Source organism: Solanum dulcamara, chromosome 3 (genome assembly GCF_947179165.1).
Source record: "Solanum dulcamara chromosome 3, daSolDulc1.2, whole genome shotgun sequence".
NCBI classification, from domain to species: Eukaryota; Viridiplantae; Streptophyta; class Magnoliopsida; order Solanales; family Solanaceae; genus Solanum; species Solanum dulcamara.
In genome coordinates this window covers 81,745,532-81,762,687 of record NC_077239.1, presented here as the reverse complement: position 1 = coordinate 81,762,687, position 17,156 = coordinate 81,745,532, and the positions used below count along the sequence as shown (strand labels likewise).

Here is a 17,156-nt window from a genome sequence, read left to right as displayed (position 1 = left end):
CGATAAATAAGAAAAGAATTTAAAGTATGATAGCAAAAAAATATGACACACAGTAAAATAATAAAATTATAAAGCAACATGTAACAATATACATTTTTTTTTAAAAAAGAAACAATGTGATTATTAAATAATATTACTAATAAGGAAAAACATAAATGAGGCTCTCTTGCCTCTTTCACACAAAAAGTACAATAGCATTCAGCTATATATCAATTATTTAGCCTAAGTTTTGATTTTTTATTAGAATTATGTCCTCAATAAGTTAAAATTATGTCAATAAAAGAAAGTATTATTGAGATAAAATTGAAATATTATAATTAAAGCTTAGTATGAGAATATGGAAATTAAAGTTTACCCTATCTGTTCTAATTTAAATAATATTTTTTAATCGATTTAAAGAATTATTACATTTATATATTCTTAAAAAGAAAATTCAAATCTTCTAATTTTTTAATGAGATAATAATCGCATAAATTCTTATAACATGCTTTATAGGATAATTTCAAAACAATCATTTTTAAACTCTATATCTCGAATAAAACCTCATAAATTTGTACGACTTATTTATGGCACAAACTTCTGAAAAAAATAATTTTAAATAATTAAATTACAGTCAAGATCTTTCATATTTATAAAATGAAAGTTGCATAGATGAAATTAAAAAATTAAAAGAAAGAGAGAATTTGAAATAAAGATAGCTGAGGCAATAGGATTGACATCGATGGAAAACAACATGTGGTAAGTGAGACTGTGATAGTTCAGACATGTGAAAAATAAATGCACAGATGTTTAATGCGAGATGTGAGAGATTAATTATGAATGACTTTTGGAGAGGTAGAAGTAGATTGAAGAATCATTGGGCCGAGAGCGGTGATTATCGAGGATATAATATTAGATAAAAGATTGTATATGATATTGTGTTAGTGTGGCATTTTAACATTTTTATTAAATTGTAATTTTAGCAATTGTCCATTGATGACATTTAATGTCATCTTTATTATGTTTTTCTTTAGTGCATAAAAATGTCTTTCATTATCATCTTTAGTTAGTGCAAAATTATTCATTCTATTATGTATTTTTTAACATAATTATCACTAATAAGTGATGCACTAAATCATAACAACAACAACAACCCAGTGAAATCCCACATCGTGGGGTCTGGGGAGGGTAAAGTGTACGCACACCTGACTCCTACCAATGTAGGACGGCTGTTTCCGAAAGACCCTCGGCTCAATAGAAGCATAGGAAAAAAGATCAGACAAGAATATTAATGGTAGGAAAGTAGATAACGAAAGAGTTCCAAACAATAGTATAGTCAAAGCGCCAAAAAAACCAGTAGATATCGTCAAATAATAACATAAATACCATAAATAACATAAGATAACATAACATACATAACATAAATCAGAGTACAATAAATCATAGTGCGTTAATACGCCTACGGATAAGGGGGATAATGCCACTATGTACTAGCCTTCTACCCTGATATGTGTCATCCACACCCTCCTATCTAAGGTCATGTCCTCGATAAGTCGTAAATGCACCATGTCCTGTCTGATCACCTCTCCCCAATATTTCTTCGGCCTACCCCTACCTCTTCTGAAACCATCCATGGCCAACCTCTCACATCTCCGCACTGGTGCCTCTGGGACTCTCCTCTTCACATGCCCAAACCATCTCAGTCGCGTTTTACGCTCTTCCACCGGGACCACTCCTACCTTATCTCGAATAGCCTCATTTCTAATCCTTTCGCTCCTGGTATGCCCACACATCCATCTCAACATTCTCATCTCAGCAACTTTCATCTTTTGCACATGTGAGACCTTAACTGGACAACACTCCGCCCCATATAACATAGCTGGTCTAACCACCACTTTGTAAAACTTGCCCTTAAGTCTTGGTGGCACCTTCTTGTCACATAACACACCGGAGGCGAGCCTCCATTTTATCCATCCTGCCCCAATACGATGTGTGACATCCTCGTCGATCTCCCCGCTGCCTTGCATGATAGAACCAAGGTACTTAAAACTACTTCTCTTATGGATGGCTTGATCCCCGAGCTTAACTTCCGCGCCAACCTCTTGAGGAGTCTCACTGAACTGACACTTTAGGTACTCTGTCTTGGTCCTACTCAACTTAAACCCTTTAGACTCCAAGGTGCGTCTCCAATCTTCCAGCTTAGCGTTTACTCCGTTATGAGTCTCATCGATGAGGATTATGTCGTCCGCAAAAAGCATACACCATGGCACCTCACCTTGAATTTGTCGCGTTAATACATCCATCACCAAGGCAAATAGAAACGGACTAAGAGCTGATCCTTGATGCAACTCCATCACAAATGGAAAGTGTTCTGAATCCCCTCTTACTGTCCTTACCCTGGTTTTGGCACCCTCGTACATGTCCTTGATCACCCTTATGTACGCTACAGGTACACCTTTAGCCTCTAAACATCTCCATAGTATCTCTCGTGGGACTTTATCGTAGGCCTTTTCTAAGTCGATGAATACCATATGCAAGTCTCTCTTCCTCTCCCTATATTGCTCCATTAGTCTCCTCATAAGATGGATGACTTCTGTAGTTGAGCGTCCTGGCATAAATCCGAACTGGTTCTCTGAAATGGACACGCCTCTCCTCACCCTCATCTCCACCACTCTTTCCCACACTTTCATAGTATGGTTTAGAAGCTTGATACCTCTATAGTTGTCACAACTCTGGCTATCCCCCTTGTTTTTGTATAGAGGGATCATGATGGTCGACCTCCATTCTATGGGCATCGTTGCCGTCGTAAAGATGACATTAAATAACCTAGTCAGCCATTCCAAATCTACCGAGCTCGCACTCTTCCAAAATTCTCCAGGGATCTCGTCAGGTCTGGTCGCTCTGACGAGATCCCTGGAGAATTTTGGAAGAGTGCGGGCTCGGTGCACTAAATCATAATGATGATAATGATCATTAATAAGTGGTGCACTACATGATAATGATGACATTCCATTATTTTTTCATCTTTGAATGATTTTCTCTCCTATAAATAGAGAGGTCTTCTTTGTTTTGAAATGCAAGAAAACACTAAGTGTATTAAGTTTGTCAAAACAGAGAATTCTTATTAGTTGAATGAAAGTATTCTTTTTTGTGGAGCTTTAAACTCAACTCTTGTCCAGAGTTTGTTGAGTTACATTTTGTGATAAGGCTATTGTATCCTGAAGGGGACAAGTCAAGAGGACTACTATTGGATCGGTGAAAATATTTGCTGCAGTGGGTTTGAATCTCCTTAAAGAGAGCGAGATATCCGCGTCTCAGCCAAGAAATAATTTATTTTCTTCATTTTATTTTTCAATTGTAATTATAATCTTATAATTTCTCCAACATATTGTAATTAACATAGAAGAATAGTAGATCGTAAAGTGTTGTCTCACTTATCATTTTTTATAAGTAGTCGTAGTATTTTTCTTATAATTTCTTATCCTTCGATTTAGCCATTACTATATACTATCTCGGGAAAATGAGCTAAAAGGGATCTTTGAGAGTGGAATGAAGGATAGGGGATTTCTATTTCTTTTTTCTTTTCTTTTGTTATAAACATTTAATTAGGGGTTAATTATGAAAAGACGAGGTTGAATTAGAATATTTAAAAATTTAGGGTAAAAATTAAAAGATCAAAAACTTTTAATAAAACCCTAAATTTCATTCATTTTCTCCATTTTTTTAAAGGCTCTTGTTCCTTTTCCCTTTCATCATCTTCTTCCTTAACTTCTTTGCCTTTTTTCTTCTCCGTTTTTTCCTTTCTTTTCAAACTTTTTGTATTTTCATCTTCTTCTTATTCAGATGTTGTCATCCTCATTTTTTTCTTCACTCCGATTTGACTGTGAAAATTATAAAAAAAAATTGATGAAAAGAGAAGAGAGGATATGTTGTATATGTTGTTTATATAAACAAGAGTTGTTCAAGCAACTAAAAGATGTTGTTTAAACAATCCTAAGTTGTTTAGTTCAAACAACAGAAGTTGTTTAAACAACCAAAAATTGTTTAAGTGTTTTTTATGATTCTTTAGTTAAAATAATGAGAATATTTTAAATATCAGCTAGTTGTTTGGAGAAATATGAAAATATTTGCTAATTATTTTGGAGATCGAGATATGAAAATATTTGTTAGTTATTTAGACAAACGTTTAAACACCTACTAATTGTTTGGAAGTAATAATGACGTGGAAAAGAGAGATTGAGAAAGGATGGGGCTTTTCAAAACTTGTGTCCTACTTTTTTTATTTACGCTTTCAAAAATCTCTTTTAATTAATCCCGCTTACTCTCAAGATAAAAATAAGCGTGTAACACTGGAGGTAATGTTGTTGCAGAGGTATGAATATAAAATGGAAGGAATAATAATTTTGTCGGTGAAATCAAACCCTTTTCAATGTAAAAGGAAAACATAGAATAGAAAAGAGAAAAAACTGGCGCATATCCTGGCACAATGTCACAATACATAGGCACATAGCCCAAGGTCCACTCATTATCATTCTCACTACCCACCTTCCATTTTCTCCCAACATTCCCAAATACCAAAAAAAAAAAAAAGATAGACCCAAATGGATTCATCAGATGATGATACTGAAGAATACCTTTTCAAGATTGTTATAATAGGGGATTCAGCAGTTGGGAAATCAAATTTGTTGTCAAGATATGCAAGAGATGAGTTCAATTTGCATTCTAAAGCTACTATTGGAGTTGAATTTCAGACCCAAGTTCTTGAAATTAATGGTAAAGAAGTTAAAGCTCAGATTTGGGACACGGCTGGTCAAGAAAGGTTTAGAGCTGTTACATCTGCTTATTATCGTGGTGCTTTTGGTGCACTCCTTGTGTATGATATAAGTCGAAGGAGTACTTTTGAAAGTGTTACTAGGTGGCTTGATGAGCTCAATAGTAAGTTATTCTCATACACCCCACGCCCTCTTTCATTTTATAAGAAAGATTGAAACTTTTTACTTTTAAGAGTTTTCTACTTGTACTATCATTAACTGTTTATTGAAACACAAATATCACTATTGTTTAGGTAGTATAAGGAGACAACTGATAGTTGAGGTGTGTTTAGTTCAGGTAGTTAACTCACACATATGAACTATTTGATAGTTCAGGTATGAAATGTAAAATATTAAGATACTGTACTTTGTTAAAATTTGATTTGACCCTTCACGCTTTTTATAAATGTGGTTTCACGAGATATTTGTTATCTCCCACTAGCATAATATAGCTATAGGGTAACTTTGTCCGCTGAGGCATGAGAAGAAATCACCTATTATTTATCAATCTAGTTCATTGAGCCCTTCCACACCTCACGTGTGGAATTACACTGAATATGGTGTATGTTATATGTACTAGTATATTGAGCACTAGGTCATATCCTTGGTGCTAGAAAAGATATTAACTTCTTTTTTTTTATAATGGTGACGTTCATGCTAGCTTGTTATGCACCTCAATTAACTCTTCTAGGTATCTCCCAACAACATAGAATAGCTATAGGGTAACTATATCCAATGAGACATGAGAAGAAATCACAGAAACTTGTTTTATAACTGTGATGTTCGCGCTAGCTTGTTATGCACTTCGATTAACTATTCTAAGTATCTGCTACCTCCCAACGACATATCATAGTTATAGGGTATTATGTCTGCTGAGGCATGAGAAGAAATCACCTATTATTTCTCAATCTAGTTCATTTGAACACTTCCTGACATCACTTGTGGGATTACACCGGCTGTGTTATATGTTGTATGTACAAGTTCATCGAGCACTAGGTCCGATTCTTGGGTGCTAGGAAAGATAGAAACTCAAGTACCAAGTACTGCAGAGGCTTGAACAAATGAAAAGAAATCGTGTAATATTTTTTCCTTTGGTGGAATTTGGGCATGAAACCTCATGGTTCTCAATCTAGTTCATTGAGTACTAGGCCATACCCTTGGATGCTAGGAAAGATAGTAATTTTTTGATACATAAAAAAGATTCTTAGAATCTTGTGGTCTTTATCATTTTATTCTTATAGAATATGTTGTTAATTAAATTTAGGGAGCTTGTAAGTATAGAAAAGTTTCAATCTTTGGACTTTAAAAATATCCTGTAAAATAGAATAGAAGTAACTATGTTCTCCCTGTAAAAAAGTGTCTTGTGTGTTCTTTTGGTCTGTTTTTAGCTGATAAATTTCAGACCAAAGTAAATCAGCTGTACTTTGTTAAAATGTGGTTTTTCTTTTTGGTTGTGATCTTTGTCTTTGTGTTTATATAAAGGAAAATGTTAAAGTAGCTGGGCATGTGCCCGAGTGAAAGTTTCTTTATGTGGAAAGATACTGTCAGGCATCTAGGAGTCCCTAGATCAAGAATATAAAAATAAAACAACAGAATTTAGCAGTATCCCATGGTAAAATAAAACATACTTATTTGCTTATTGCTTGTAGTTTTGATCGATATTGGCATCTATTTGGAAATGGGGGACTTAGGTGTACCTTTTAGACTAGAAATGAGATTGGGGTGATGGTAAAATGTAAGATTCTGCTATTTTGGATGTTCTTAATAAAGGGATTCCATGAGAAAGGTTGCGTTTAATTATATAGTTCGCCATGATGTCTTTCAAAATATCATATTATTAGCAATGTCTTCATTTCTGCGCAACTAGGATCTGGTTTTTGAGCATATTTTGGTGTCATGTCCATTTTGTTAGATGAGGGCTAGAATTGTTGCTCACCTAATTTATGAACTCTATGAGAAATCAATCCCAGAATTCTTGTGGATCCATAAGTTCTCGTGAAACTGGCGTTCTACTAGTATGTCTTACGTGTTCATTATTTTTGTATTAAATGGAACACTTTCTTCTTTCGTCTGGCTGAAATTGTCGACTGCTTAGCCACTCATGCTAACTATACATTCTGTAGCATTGTTAGTTGAATGTACTAGATCTGCATCTTCATCTGCACACGTGTGGCAAATTTCTTTGAACTTTATGGAAGAAGCAAAACTGATATGATATCAGTGGTGATCCCTAATTCACCAAACTTTAGATTGGCAGTTTTTTTTCTTTTCAAAATGTGTTGAAAACATACAGAAAGAAGGAATAATCCTTATATTTCAGATTGATTCACCTGAACTGCCATCATTAAGGGTTGAGATTGTTTCAGTTGTGTTGTATAGACGTTAATTACTAACATGGATGTATAGGTGACATGTCAATCTAGATTGTATCTCAACTCTGGGAGGAGAACATTAGCAACATACCACTGTATAGTTGTAAAATAGAAGAAGAAAATAGGGCATGCAGTTAGATAACAACAATCAGGTAATGGAAGATACAAATGTGTATGTACCATTCCTTTTTTTTTGGTCTGAAAATACAGTTTTATACTAATGGCTAATTGAGATAGTTCAGAACATAATAAAGTACTCATAATTGAAAAGCATGTCTGATCTCACAACATAAGTATCATAAAGTACTCAAAATTGAAAAACATGCTGAAACAAGTAGACAAATAATAAGCTACAACCGCCAAAAGGGGACGATTGCTCTAACTCTCAGTCTGCTCCCTCAATCTTCGGATTGTACTCCTCACTGTATGTATCATTCCCATGCAGAGTAAAACTTGAATATGCCGCTAACTAATAGTGTCTTTGATATAGTAAAGAAAACATTTTTATTTTGGAAAATAAGTTAATTTATTACTTATTTTCTAATGTTTGGTAAGTAAATTGTAAAGATCGCCCAAGTCCACATAAATAGACTGTCAGTCCATTCCCCAATTAATGTCGGACTTTACCCACTTTAACACCCCTTCACGTCCAGGCCCAACTGGATCGTGAACTAGGAGCCCAAACGGGGATTGACTTGTCTCTGATACCATGCAATTCATAAGGTATGTAGAATAACTTGTATATTACTCAAAGAGTACAATGATATAAATATATGAAGAGAATAAGCTAAGGCATAATACATAAATAAGACCTTTAAATTGGCTTCAAATTATAACTTTGACAGTGAACAAGTAGGCACTTTAACTATCCAACAATTAAACAAAAAAACACTCGAATATTGCAGCCCAAACGCATGATACGCAGATGCTCCGACGTGGATTATTGAGCCACTTAGTGACTGCCACCTAATTAAAATAAATACATTTGGATTTTAAAAATAATCTTTAACTTTGACAGTGAACAAGTAGGCACTTTAACTATCCAACACTTAAACAAAAAAACACTCGAATATCGCCCTCAGTTTTACCTCTGACGCGCGTAACTTGGGTGATTTTCAAGCATTTTGCCAGGTAGGATTCAAATGTTTTTTTGTTAAAGTGCTGGATAGTTTAAGTGCTTACTTGTGCACTATCAAAGTTAAAGGTCAAACTTATAATTCGAAGCCAAGTTAAGGGTCCAATTTATGTATTATGCCAATAAGCTAATTATGATAACTAAATATTCAAATCCCTAACAATCAACTATATTATCTATATACATTATTATTCAGATTCTGTAACATAAATAAATAAATCTTATATTATCTATATACATTATTATTCAGATTTTATAACATGCATCAAAGAATCTTACTTTAATATGTATATCTAATCTAATAAATATTGAAGTTGGAATGTAAGTCATTTTCCGGATTTAAAAGAATCTACTATATTTTCATGTAATTAAGAGGACCACACAAATTCCCCTTGAGAGGCAGCTATATAAACCACTCTCCTTCTGTTTTTGCTCACTGATTCTTCTATATACAAAAAAATTCCTTCCGTTTCAGATGATGCAGAAGAAAGACGGCGGTTTTCTTGAGATGAGGTGCATTATAGGGGTGTGAGGGAGACGTTATGGGGAAAGTACACGGCTGAGATGAGAGATCCCAGCCAGAGGAGTAGCCGTTGGCTTGGGACTTTCGATATGCCGGAGAAAGCTGCTAAGGCTTATGATGCAGCGGCGAGGCTGTTTCGTGGCTACAAGGCGGTTACTAATTTCCTGAGAATAACCTCCAACACACCAACGAGTTTCTCAAGAAGCTTTATCTTAAGAATGTCAGCGATAATAATAATTATTCCAATCATATCCTCCCAAATCTGAGAAAATCTTTGGTGTTTTGGAGGTTATCCTAAGGAAAATTAGTGACGGCCTTCTTGCCTCGAAACAACCTCGCCACCGCATCATAAGCCCTTGCAGGTTTCTCTGGCGTTTTGAAAGTTCCAAGCTAGCTGCTTCTCCTCTGGCTGAGATCTCTGATCTCAGCCGTGCACTTTTCCTATGACATCTTCCTCACACCCCTATAACGCACTTCATCTGAGAGAACCGCTGTCTTTCTTCTGCTTCATCTGAAAAACGGAAGAAATATTTTGTTTTTTGTGTATATAGAAGAATCAGTGGGCAAAAACTGGAAGGATTTTTTTGTATTTTTGTGCATATAGAAAAATCAGTGGGCAAAAACGGAGGATTTTTTGTGTATGTAGAAGAATCCGTGGGCTAAAACAGGAACAATTTTTTTATATTTTTGTGTAAATAGAAGAATCAATGGGCTAAAACAAGGAATTTTGTGTATGAAGAAGAATCGGTGGGCTTAAACAAAGAATTTTTTGTGTATACTGAAGAATCAGTGTTTTTTTTTGTATTTTTGTGTTATATATAATATCAGAATTTAGCAATATCACATGATAAAAAGCTGCTTTCATTTTTCTTTCTAAAGTTTTACATTGCTGCTATACATGGGAATTAAGAGTCTTGGAAATGTAATAGATCGGTGAAAATACATAATATTTTTGTTAAGAGATTATGATAAATGAATTTGCTTCTAGTTTTGATCATTGATATTGACATCTACATGCAAATCTCTCTATAATAGTCATCCTCTATAATAATACTTCGCAGAAATGGCCAAGCTTTCTTTGGAACCAATTTCATATTATGTTATATTATATGTTCTCTATAACTATAAGACTATGACAACATCTCACTGTAGCAGCCAAACAAACGAGTCGTTATAGAGAAGTTTGACTTCAATTGATAACGTGGTATTCAATTGTACCTTAGGTTGGAAATGAGACAGGTGAAAACCAAAATGTCTGTCTATTCTACTTATTTTGAATAATCTTAATATTGGGTTTTCATGTGAAAGAGTGCTTTTTGTTCTGTAATTAGTCAATGTTGACTTGGTAAATACCTAGAATCTCATGAGGGTCTTCATCTCCGAGCAACTAGGATCTGGTTGTCAAGCATATTTTGGTATCATGTTAGATGAGGCTAGAATTGTTGCTCACCTAATTTAAGAACTCCACTGCAAATCTATCATTGTTCCATAAGTTCTCCTAATACAGGCATAACATTTGGTGCTTTAGTAGTATGTCTTATTTGCCTGTTACTCTCCAATTTTTGTTCCCTGGATACATGGAGATGTTCTTTTGTTTTCTTCATTTTTCTCGAATTTTGTGGGGAAAAAAGCATGTTCTTTATTCGCTTAACGGAAAATGTCTAAATGGTTGCATATTTGGTGATTATACATTGAACATTTGAACTGGTGGTTCAAGCATTGCTGGTTAATTGTCTTAGATCTGCATCTTCGCTCGAACATGTGGCGAAATTCTTTGATCCTTTCGGTAGAATAAGAAGTAAAAGTGATATGGATATCAGTATTGAGCCCGAATGCACCTAGCTAAAGATGGACAGGCTTTCTCAAATGTGTCGAAACGTGTACTTCAGACTGTCCAAATTAGTCGTTTCTTTAATTCTAGTAGGAAAGTGCTAGCAACTTATTTGTAGTGTGCTGCTGTGTAAGTAAAAATAAGATATTCATGGAGATTGGATTTTCCGTTATGAATTTAATCTAATCCATTTCGGAAACAGCCGTCCTACATTGGTAGGAGTCAGGTCTGCGTACACTTTACCCTCCCTAGACCCCACGATGTGGGATTTCACTGGGTTGTTGTTGTAATTTAATCTAATCCATAAAGGGACATCCAGAAAGAGAACTTAATTTGCTATTGGTTCAGGCAGACGTACTCAACTGGTACAAATAGAAACTATGATTGTCTATATGCTTACTCCTACTTTCAATTCGTGATTAATTTTGATGCATGATCCAAGACATCACGAACTGTATATACAAGGGAATGTAGTCATTACTAAGTGACAAGTGAAATTTTGCTAACAGTGAATTTTCCATTCTCTACTTTAGTTGGAACTTTCCATCTTGTGATTTTCGTTTTCTATTTCACATAATAATGTATGTGTATGAGGCAGCAGAACTACTAAACTTTTGAAATCTGATGAACCATGCAGCTCATTGTGATACAACAGTCGCGAAGATGCTGATAGGAAACAAATGTGATTTGGACAACATTAGGGACGTTAGTATTGAAGAAGGCGCGAAGCTTGCAGAAGCAGAAGGATTGTTCTTCATGGAGACATCCGCGTTAGATTCTACAAACGTTAATAAGGCTTTCGAGATTGTTATCCGTGAAATCTATAGCAATGTCAGCCGAAAGGTCTTGAATTCGGATTCCTACAAGGCGGAGTTATCTATTAACAGGGTAAACCTCGTAAAAGAGGGCGGAGAAGGATCGAAACGATCTTGGAGCAATTGTTGTTCAAGATGAACCATGGGCAACTGATTATACATTTTGTTATTGTTGGCTCAAGATTAAGAGATTTTTCAGTATTTATTCAATTCACTAACACAGTGAATTGCATAAATGTCTCTTAACTTTGGTTAAGCATATGTATTCTCACTTTTAAGTTTTACTATTTTTAAATGATAAATTGTTTGATTCGACGTAAACACTAGGTATAAGGAAATATTTTTTATGGGGGCGCCTATTTAATGCTAGCGGACTAGTATTTTAAGTACTCTACAAAGTTTATAACATGTCTGAATTATGCATTTATGTGCAATTTCTCGTTATTTGTTTATATGTCTGAATTGTGCAGTTGACTGCATTTTATCTACCAATATTTGACTTCTTAAAGCTCTGTATATATCGTCTTTTTCTACATATATATACGTGTATAAATTCATGCGTATAAAGAAAGAGAGATACACCTAATAGCTCTGCTAAATCGAACTTCTATGATTATATTTCCAATGTTGATGGAAATTTAACTCTATTAAAAGTGGATAAATTGTGGTTTATTATTTTGGAGACAGTTTTCTACATTTGGGCTTTCAAAGAGGTCTACTTACCTTAAATATGTCCAAAACAATTATAAACACAATAAAAGTAAAAATTACAGTCAAATACCATTCGGTGTCTAATTTATAAAATATGTACACAATGTATAGATAATCTATACCTCGGCCATGTTGGTAAACCAGTTGGCCAAAGTCTATACCTTGACATTTCTATGTCAAGAAACTTGCGTAAATATACCCTTTGGCTATGTTGGTAAACCACTTGATCAAAGGGTATATTTACGCAAGTTTTTTGACATAAAAATATACGTTTTCCCTTCTAAATGGGCTGATATTTAATTTTTGTTCTTTAACAATCAAACTTATGTCTGATAGGACACATGTTCTCTTGAATTTAAAGTCGCGTCTGAATATAACTTGTAAAATATTATAATTTGAAAAATATAAACTTATGCCTACAAAAAAAAAGTTATTATGGAAAACAAAAATTAACCACCAACCCAAAATTACAAGTGCAAATGACCCATGCAACTAAAGCCATCCTTTTCCAAATTATAATGCTTTAGTAAAAGAGTCCAAAGAGGCAAGAATAAGACTAATCATTAAGCTATTGGGGTTCTTTACCTACACATAATTATGAGTTCCATTAAATCATTAAGCAATTTGGGTCCCATGTATAAGTTTGTTGTATATAGATAGGTGTCAAGTTAAACTATGAGTCTATGACTAAGGTCAGTTCAACATAATTACTTAAAGTTTAAATGGATTAATGATCTATTTATTTATTATTCTGTTTATTTATATTCGTCAAATTCAGCTCATTTGAAATTAAGAATAATTCAAATTAAGTATAAAGATCAAATTGATCCATGAAAAAACTTATCAATTTTTTATTTAAATATATTATACATAGCCCTTACAATTTCTTTAGGTAATTAAATTAATTAGAAGAAAAATAGTATATAACACTTTTTGGGTACTATATGATAACCTATCGTTAAATATTGGTCAGTAAATAAAATTGGCCACGAATTTTTTATCGTTTAGCGATGAAATTCCTTTGTCCGTATATTTTCATGTTTCGAAAATTTGATTTACGATTATACTTGCTCGAAGCCAAGTTTCGATTATGTGTTCGGTTGAAATCAATATATAAGTTTTATTCGAATTTTATATTTAATAAAGGAGTAAATTTTGATTCTATAAATTTTAATTTCTATAAGCATTGATTGCCTATTACTACTATTATACTACTAATGCTTCAGACATCATTGCTTATTCTACATGCAAGGGACAATAATTATTTCTTCACTTTATCTAACTATACCTAAAATAAATTCTACTATTTAATAACTTGACAAGTAAACATTGTCTCCTACTATCACGGAAATGAAAAGTAATTATGACCATATTCTCATGACACACAGCTTTCTTGTTAGGTTAAAAGAGGCTTTATTTTAACCTAACACTTTCTTTCCTTAATATTTTTTTTTAAAAAAAAAGTTGTGATTATTGTCCATATATAATTCATGCATTTGTCCTACGTTAAAGTTGTAAATCAAGAATAGAAGACTAAATTAACATGACAAAATGTTTAGGCAATTAATATGGTGTCGAACGATTTGAGATTCATGTATCATTAATTAGAGATCTCATATTTTCTCAAAAAATTGATCCTAAAACATGCAAATCAAGATTTAATCGGTTCGAATATAAGGAAAGCAAATAGTTTAATTTAAGATCCATTGCATCTTGGATAAAATAGTAAAAATTGTTAATTTCTAAAGATACGTGATGTATTGTGCTCCTCAAGTACCTGAAAAGTTGGAGAATGTGTCCGTCTTGAGAAGTTTTGGATTTGATCGTATTTTTATAGTACCTAATGAATTACAACTTGTTTGATCTTTAATTCTTTTATTTGTTTTAGAATTTTCATCTACTTTTGATTGAATAATATTTCAAGAGATATTAGTTTAACTGACAAGTATTGATTCATAAAAATATCTATTGATATTATTGTTTTGATCAGAGTGGAAAAATTTAAATTCATGCTTATTCTTGTGTGCAACCACAAACAAAATATATTCATCAAGCTAAGTTTGCAAGTAGTACAATTCTATAACACTTTAGTATAATTAACTTGAAAGGACCATTAAAAAAAATCTTGTTATTTGAAAAGCAACGATATCTATATTCCTTAATATTAAAACGAAGCAATACAACTATGGGTTCTGCACAAGAAGATAATATTAAAATAAACTCAGTCCCAACCAAAAATAAAAATAAAAATAGTACTCAGCCCAACCATAGGAAAACAAAGATATATATGAAAAAAAATAAAAATCAAGAGCATTATAATAACTTCAAGAAGTGAGAGGTTGTTGTCTTCCATTTTGTCCATCATAAAGTTTGTTATTTGATTTTCCAGGCTTCTTTTTAAGAACAATTGTCCAAGTAATTGCTTCTAAAATAAGAGCAATTCCTCCAAGAATTGATAGGAAAATAATATAAGCCAATTTCCATTTGCTTCCTGGATGTAAAATTTGAAGACCTTTAAACACATTGATGATGCCTAGAACAAGTACACCATATCCAACTCCATGGTGATACATATTCCAGTAAAATCTGTATTTGTGTTCCTTCTTTGGCCTCAGAAATACTGCAAATACCTACAATTTTCAAGTGGGATTATTTCATAATTTGGCACCAATCTTATAAAAAATAGAAACATAATATCCTAGCACTCAAAGGTATAACCTAACGGTCAATGAACAGTATTTTCAATAAAGACAAAAGATCTATCTCCTTAAATATTATCGGGCAGCATTATCTTATATTTGTACTGGTGAAAAATAACAAATACCTGATTAAAATAGCTCGGATTCATAGAAGTTGGGCAATTGCCACCAATGCAAAAAAAAAGTTTAAAGTAATATTTACACTATCACATCAACTTTACAAACTATATTAGTTAACTTTCCTTACTTTCAATATTGGAGTTTTACACGTAGAGATATAAAAGTTTTTTACATGGCAATGTAAATATATTACTTAAATTCTATTAAAAAAAATACTTTAAGTATATATTCATTGTTAATGTAAAGAATTTTACACTATAAAACCATCTTTACATATTATAGCTTGTAATAACTTGCGTACCTATAAATATCATTCCGATGACTTGATGTGATAGTGTAAAAAAAATTATTAATTCAGTGATGTATTTAACTTAAACTCAATATAGAAATTTCTCCCTTTAATCTGGTAGATTGTCCTTCTAAATTATAAAAATTAAAGATGAAGAATTTGGGGGATTTAGGAAAATACCTGTAGAGTTGCAAGACAAAACAAGGCAATACCAAAATCTCTATGGGAAGTGTACATAATTCCTTTGGATTGACTTCCAAGTTTTAGACCAGTTGCCCAACCAGAAACTCCAATAATATAAGATGATAATTGACAAGTCACATGAACATAAAACCACACTGGATCCACAAATGTTCTAACATACCTTGCAATCATAATTCCAATTGGAAATAAAATTCCCCAACTCACAACATTCAAAATTCCATGAATCTGTTCCATCAAACATCAAATATCAGAAAAAAAAGGTATTTCTTTGCATCCTATTAATTAGTGATTGTTGAAGTGGGATAATTTTCATAAGAGATCAGAGTTCAAATTTCAACAGAAATAAAATGTTTTTTTTAAAGTTACTTAATATTTGTGCTCGTAGAAGATAAAAGGTATTTGATGAATTAATTGATGTACACATAAACTGATCTGGACACCATCGTTATATAAAAAATAAAATGGGTATTTCTTGGCGGCCAAATGGTTGTTGAAGTGGGATGAAAATCATTGGAGACCATATAGCTCAAATTCTAGCAACAAAGACAAAACTAACAAGGTGATTTCTTCTCATCTGTCAAAACATTTTAACTTTAGGACAAAGTTATTCGACATCTTATTGATGATGTGAAGTAACAGATATCTAGAGAAATAGTCAAGGTATGTATACTAGTTATTTTTAAGAAAGAAGATTAATTGAAAAAACTTACATTTCTATTCTTGACCATAGAATCCTCAGGACCATTGTTAATACTTTTTCCATTCATCAAATCAAGTTTTCCTTTGGAATTCAAATTCTCAGGTTGAAAATCATGAATTCCTGGAAATGTTCCATTCAACACTAAACTTCCAACCTGCCATACTTGATTCAATTCTCTCATTCCTTTTGGTAATTCTACACTAGCAAAAATTACCATCATCCCATTACTATACATAGCCTCCATATTCGAAACGCGATACTCAAGTTCCCCTGGCACGATAGACTTATACGAGTTCAACTTGAATGTTTTCACGACTATGGTATCGTTGAGATTTTTAAACGCGATCAACGATTGTGTACCAACCATTCCTGTACCAATTGGATTGATTCCCCAGGCAATCCATCCATCAGGCTTTGTAGGAGTAGCTACAAAGGCTAAATTTAAAGAAGAATCCATTGAATTGTAAGTCCAATGGATGTAACAATTCAAATGTGGCAAGTCATTGCAATGTTCATACAATTTGTTCTTGGTGAACTTTTGTGATGTACATGACATGGAATATGAAAATTGAGGATTCAAAAGCAAGAATATAAAACATAAGACTATAAAACAACATGATTGATACAATCCCATGTCTAATGTTCTTGAAATTCTTGGAATTTCAATCCTTTTTCTCTTTTTTCTTTTTTTGGTATTTGGAAAATGAGAACTTGTGGTCACCAACTACTACTAGTGGGAGATATAATGTTGGGGGGAAATAAGTTAAGGAGTATAGCAAAAATACATAAAGGCATTTTGTAGCCTTATATGTAGCTGCAAATGGGCTTTTGGAGAGTGACACTTATAAATAGTACGAGTCTTGTAGATTTACTATAGTTAAGTGATTTAATGAGGTGTAAATACATAGTAATTGACCATAGTTATGTTTTAGAGGTGTATATATAAACTCATGATATATATTTATTG

General features: G+C 33.1%; 2 protein-coding genes across 2 annotated transcripts; one reads left to right on the top strand and one right to left on the bottom strand.

Moving 5' to 3' along the window:
• Window positions 1–4,365: 4,365 nt before the first annotated feature.
• Window positions 4,366–11,893, top strand: LOC129883347 (ras-related protein RABA5b-like). Its single transcript, XM_055957997.1, has 2 exons — window positions 4,366–4,914; window positions 11,289–11,893. The coding sequence occupies exons 1-2, from the start codon at window positions 4,581–4,583 to the stop codon at window positions 11,603–11,605; spliced, it is 651 nt and encodes a 216-aa protein (XP_055813972.1). The 5' UTR covers window positions 4,366–4,580; the 3' UTR covers window positions 11,606–11,893.
• A 2,407-nt stretch (window positions 11,894–14,300) lies between these two features.
• LOC129883346 (cytochrome b561 and DOMON domain-containing protein At3g25290-like) lies at window positions 14,301–17,020 on the bottom strand. The gene is made up of 3 exons (XM_055957996.1): window positions 16,200–17,020; window positions 15,466–15,714; window positions 14,301–14,807 (listed from the first exon to the last, which is right to left on the bottom strand). Exons 1-3 carry the CDS (start codon window positions 16,821–16,823, stop codon window positions 14,502–14,504), a joined length of 1,179 nt encoding a protein of 392 aa, XP_055813971.1. The 5' UTR covers window positions 16,824–17,020; the 3' UTR covers window positions 14,301–14,501.
• Between the last annotated feature and the right edge of the window lie 136 nt (window positions 17,021–17,156).

Excerpts from the sequence above, each read along its gene's own strand:
- LOC129883347 (XM_055957997.1), top strand. The coding sequence starts at position 4,581 with ATGGATTCATCAGATGATGATACTGAAGAATACCTTTTCAAGATTGTT. Across the intron at positions 4,915-11,288 it reads GTGGCTTGATGAGCTCAATA|CTCATTGTGATACAACAGTC; the intron begins GTAAGTTATTCT and ends TGAACCATGCAG.
- LOC129883346 (XM_055957996.1), bottom strand. The coding sequence starts at position 16,823 with ATGGGATTGTATCAATCATGTTGTTTTATAGTCTTATGTTTTATATTC. Across the intron at positions 15,715-16,199 it reads CTATGGTCAAGAATAGAAAT|ATTCATGGAATTTTGAATGT; the intron begins GTAAGTTTTTTC and ends TTGATGGAACAG. Across the intron at positions 14,808-15,465 it reads TTTGTCTTGCAACTCTACAG|GTATTTGCAGTATTTCTGAG; the intron begins GTATTTTCCTAA and ends TGAAAATTGTAG.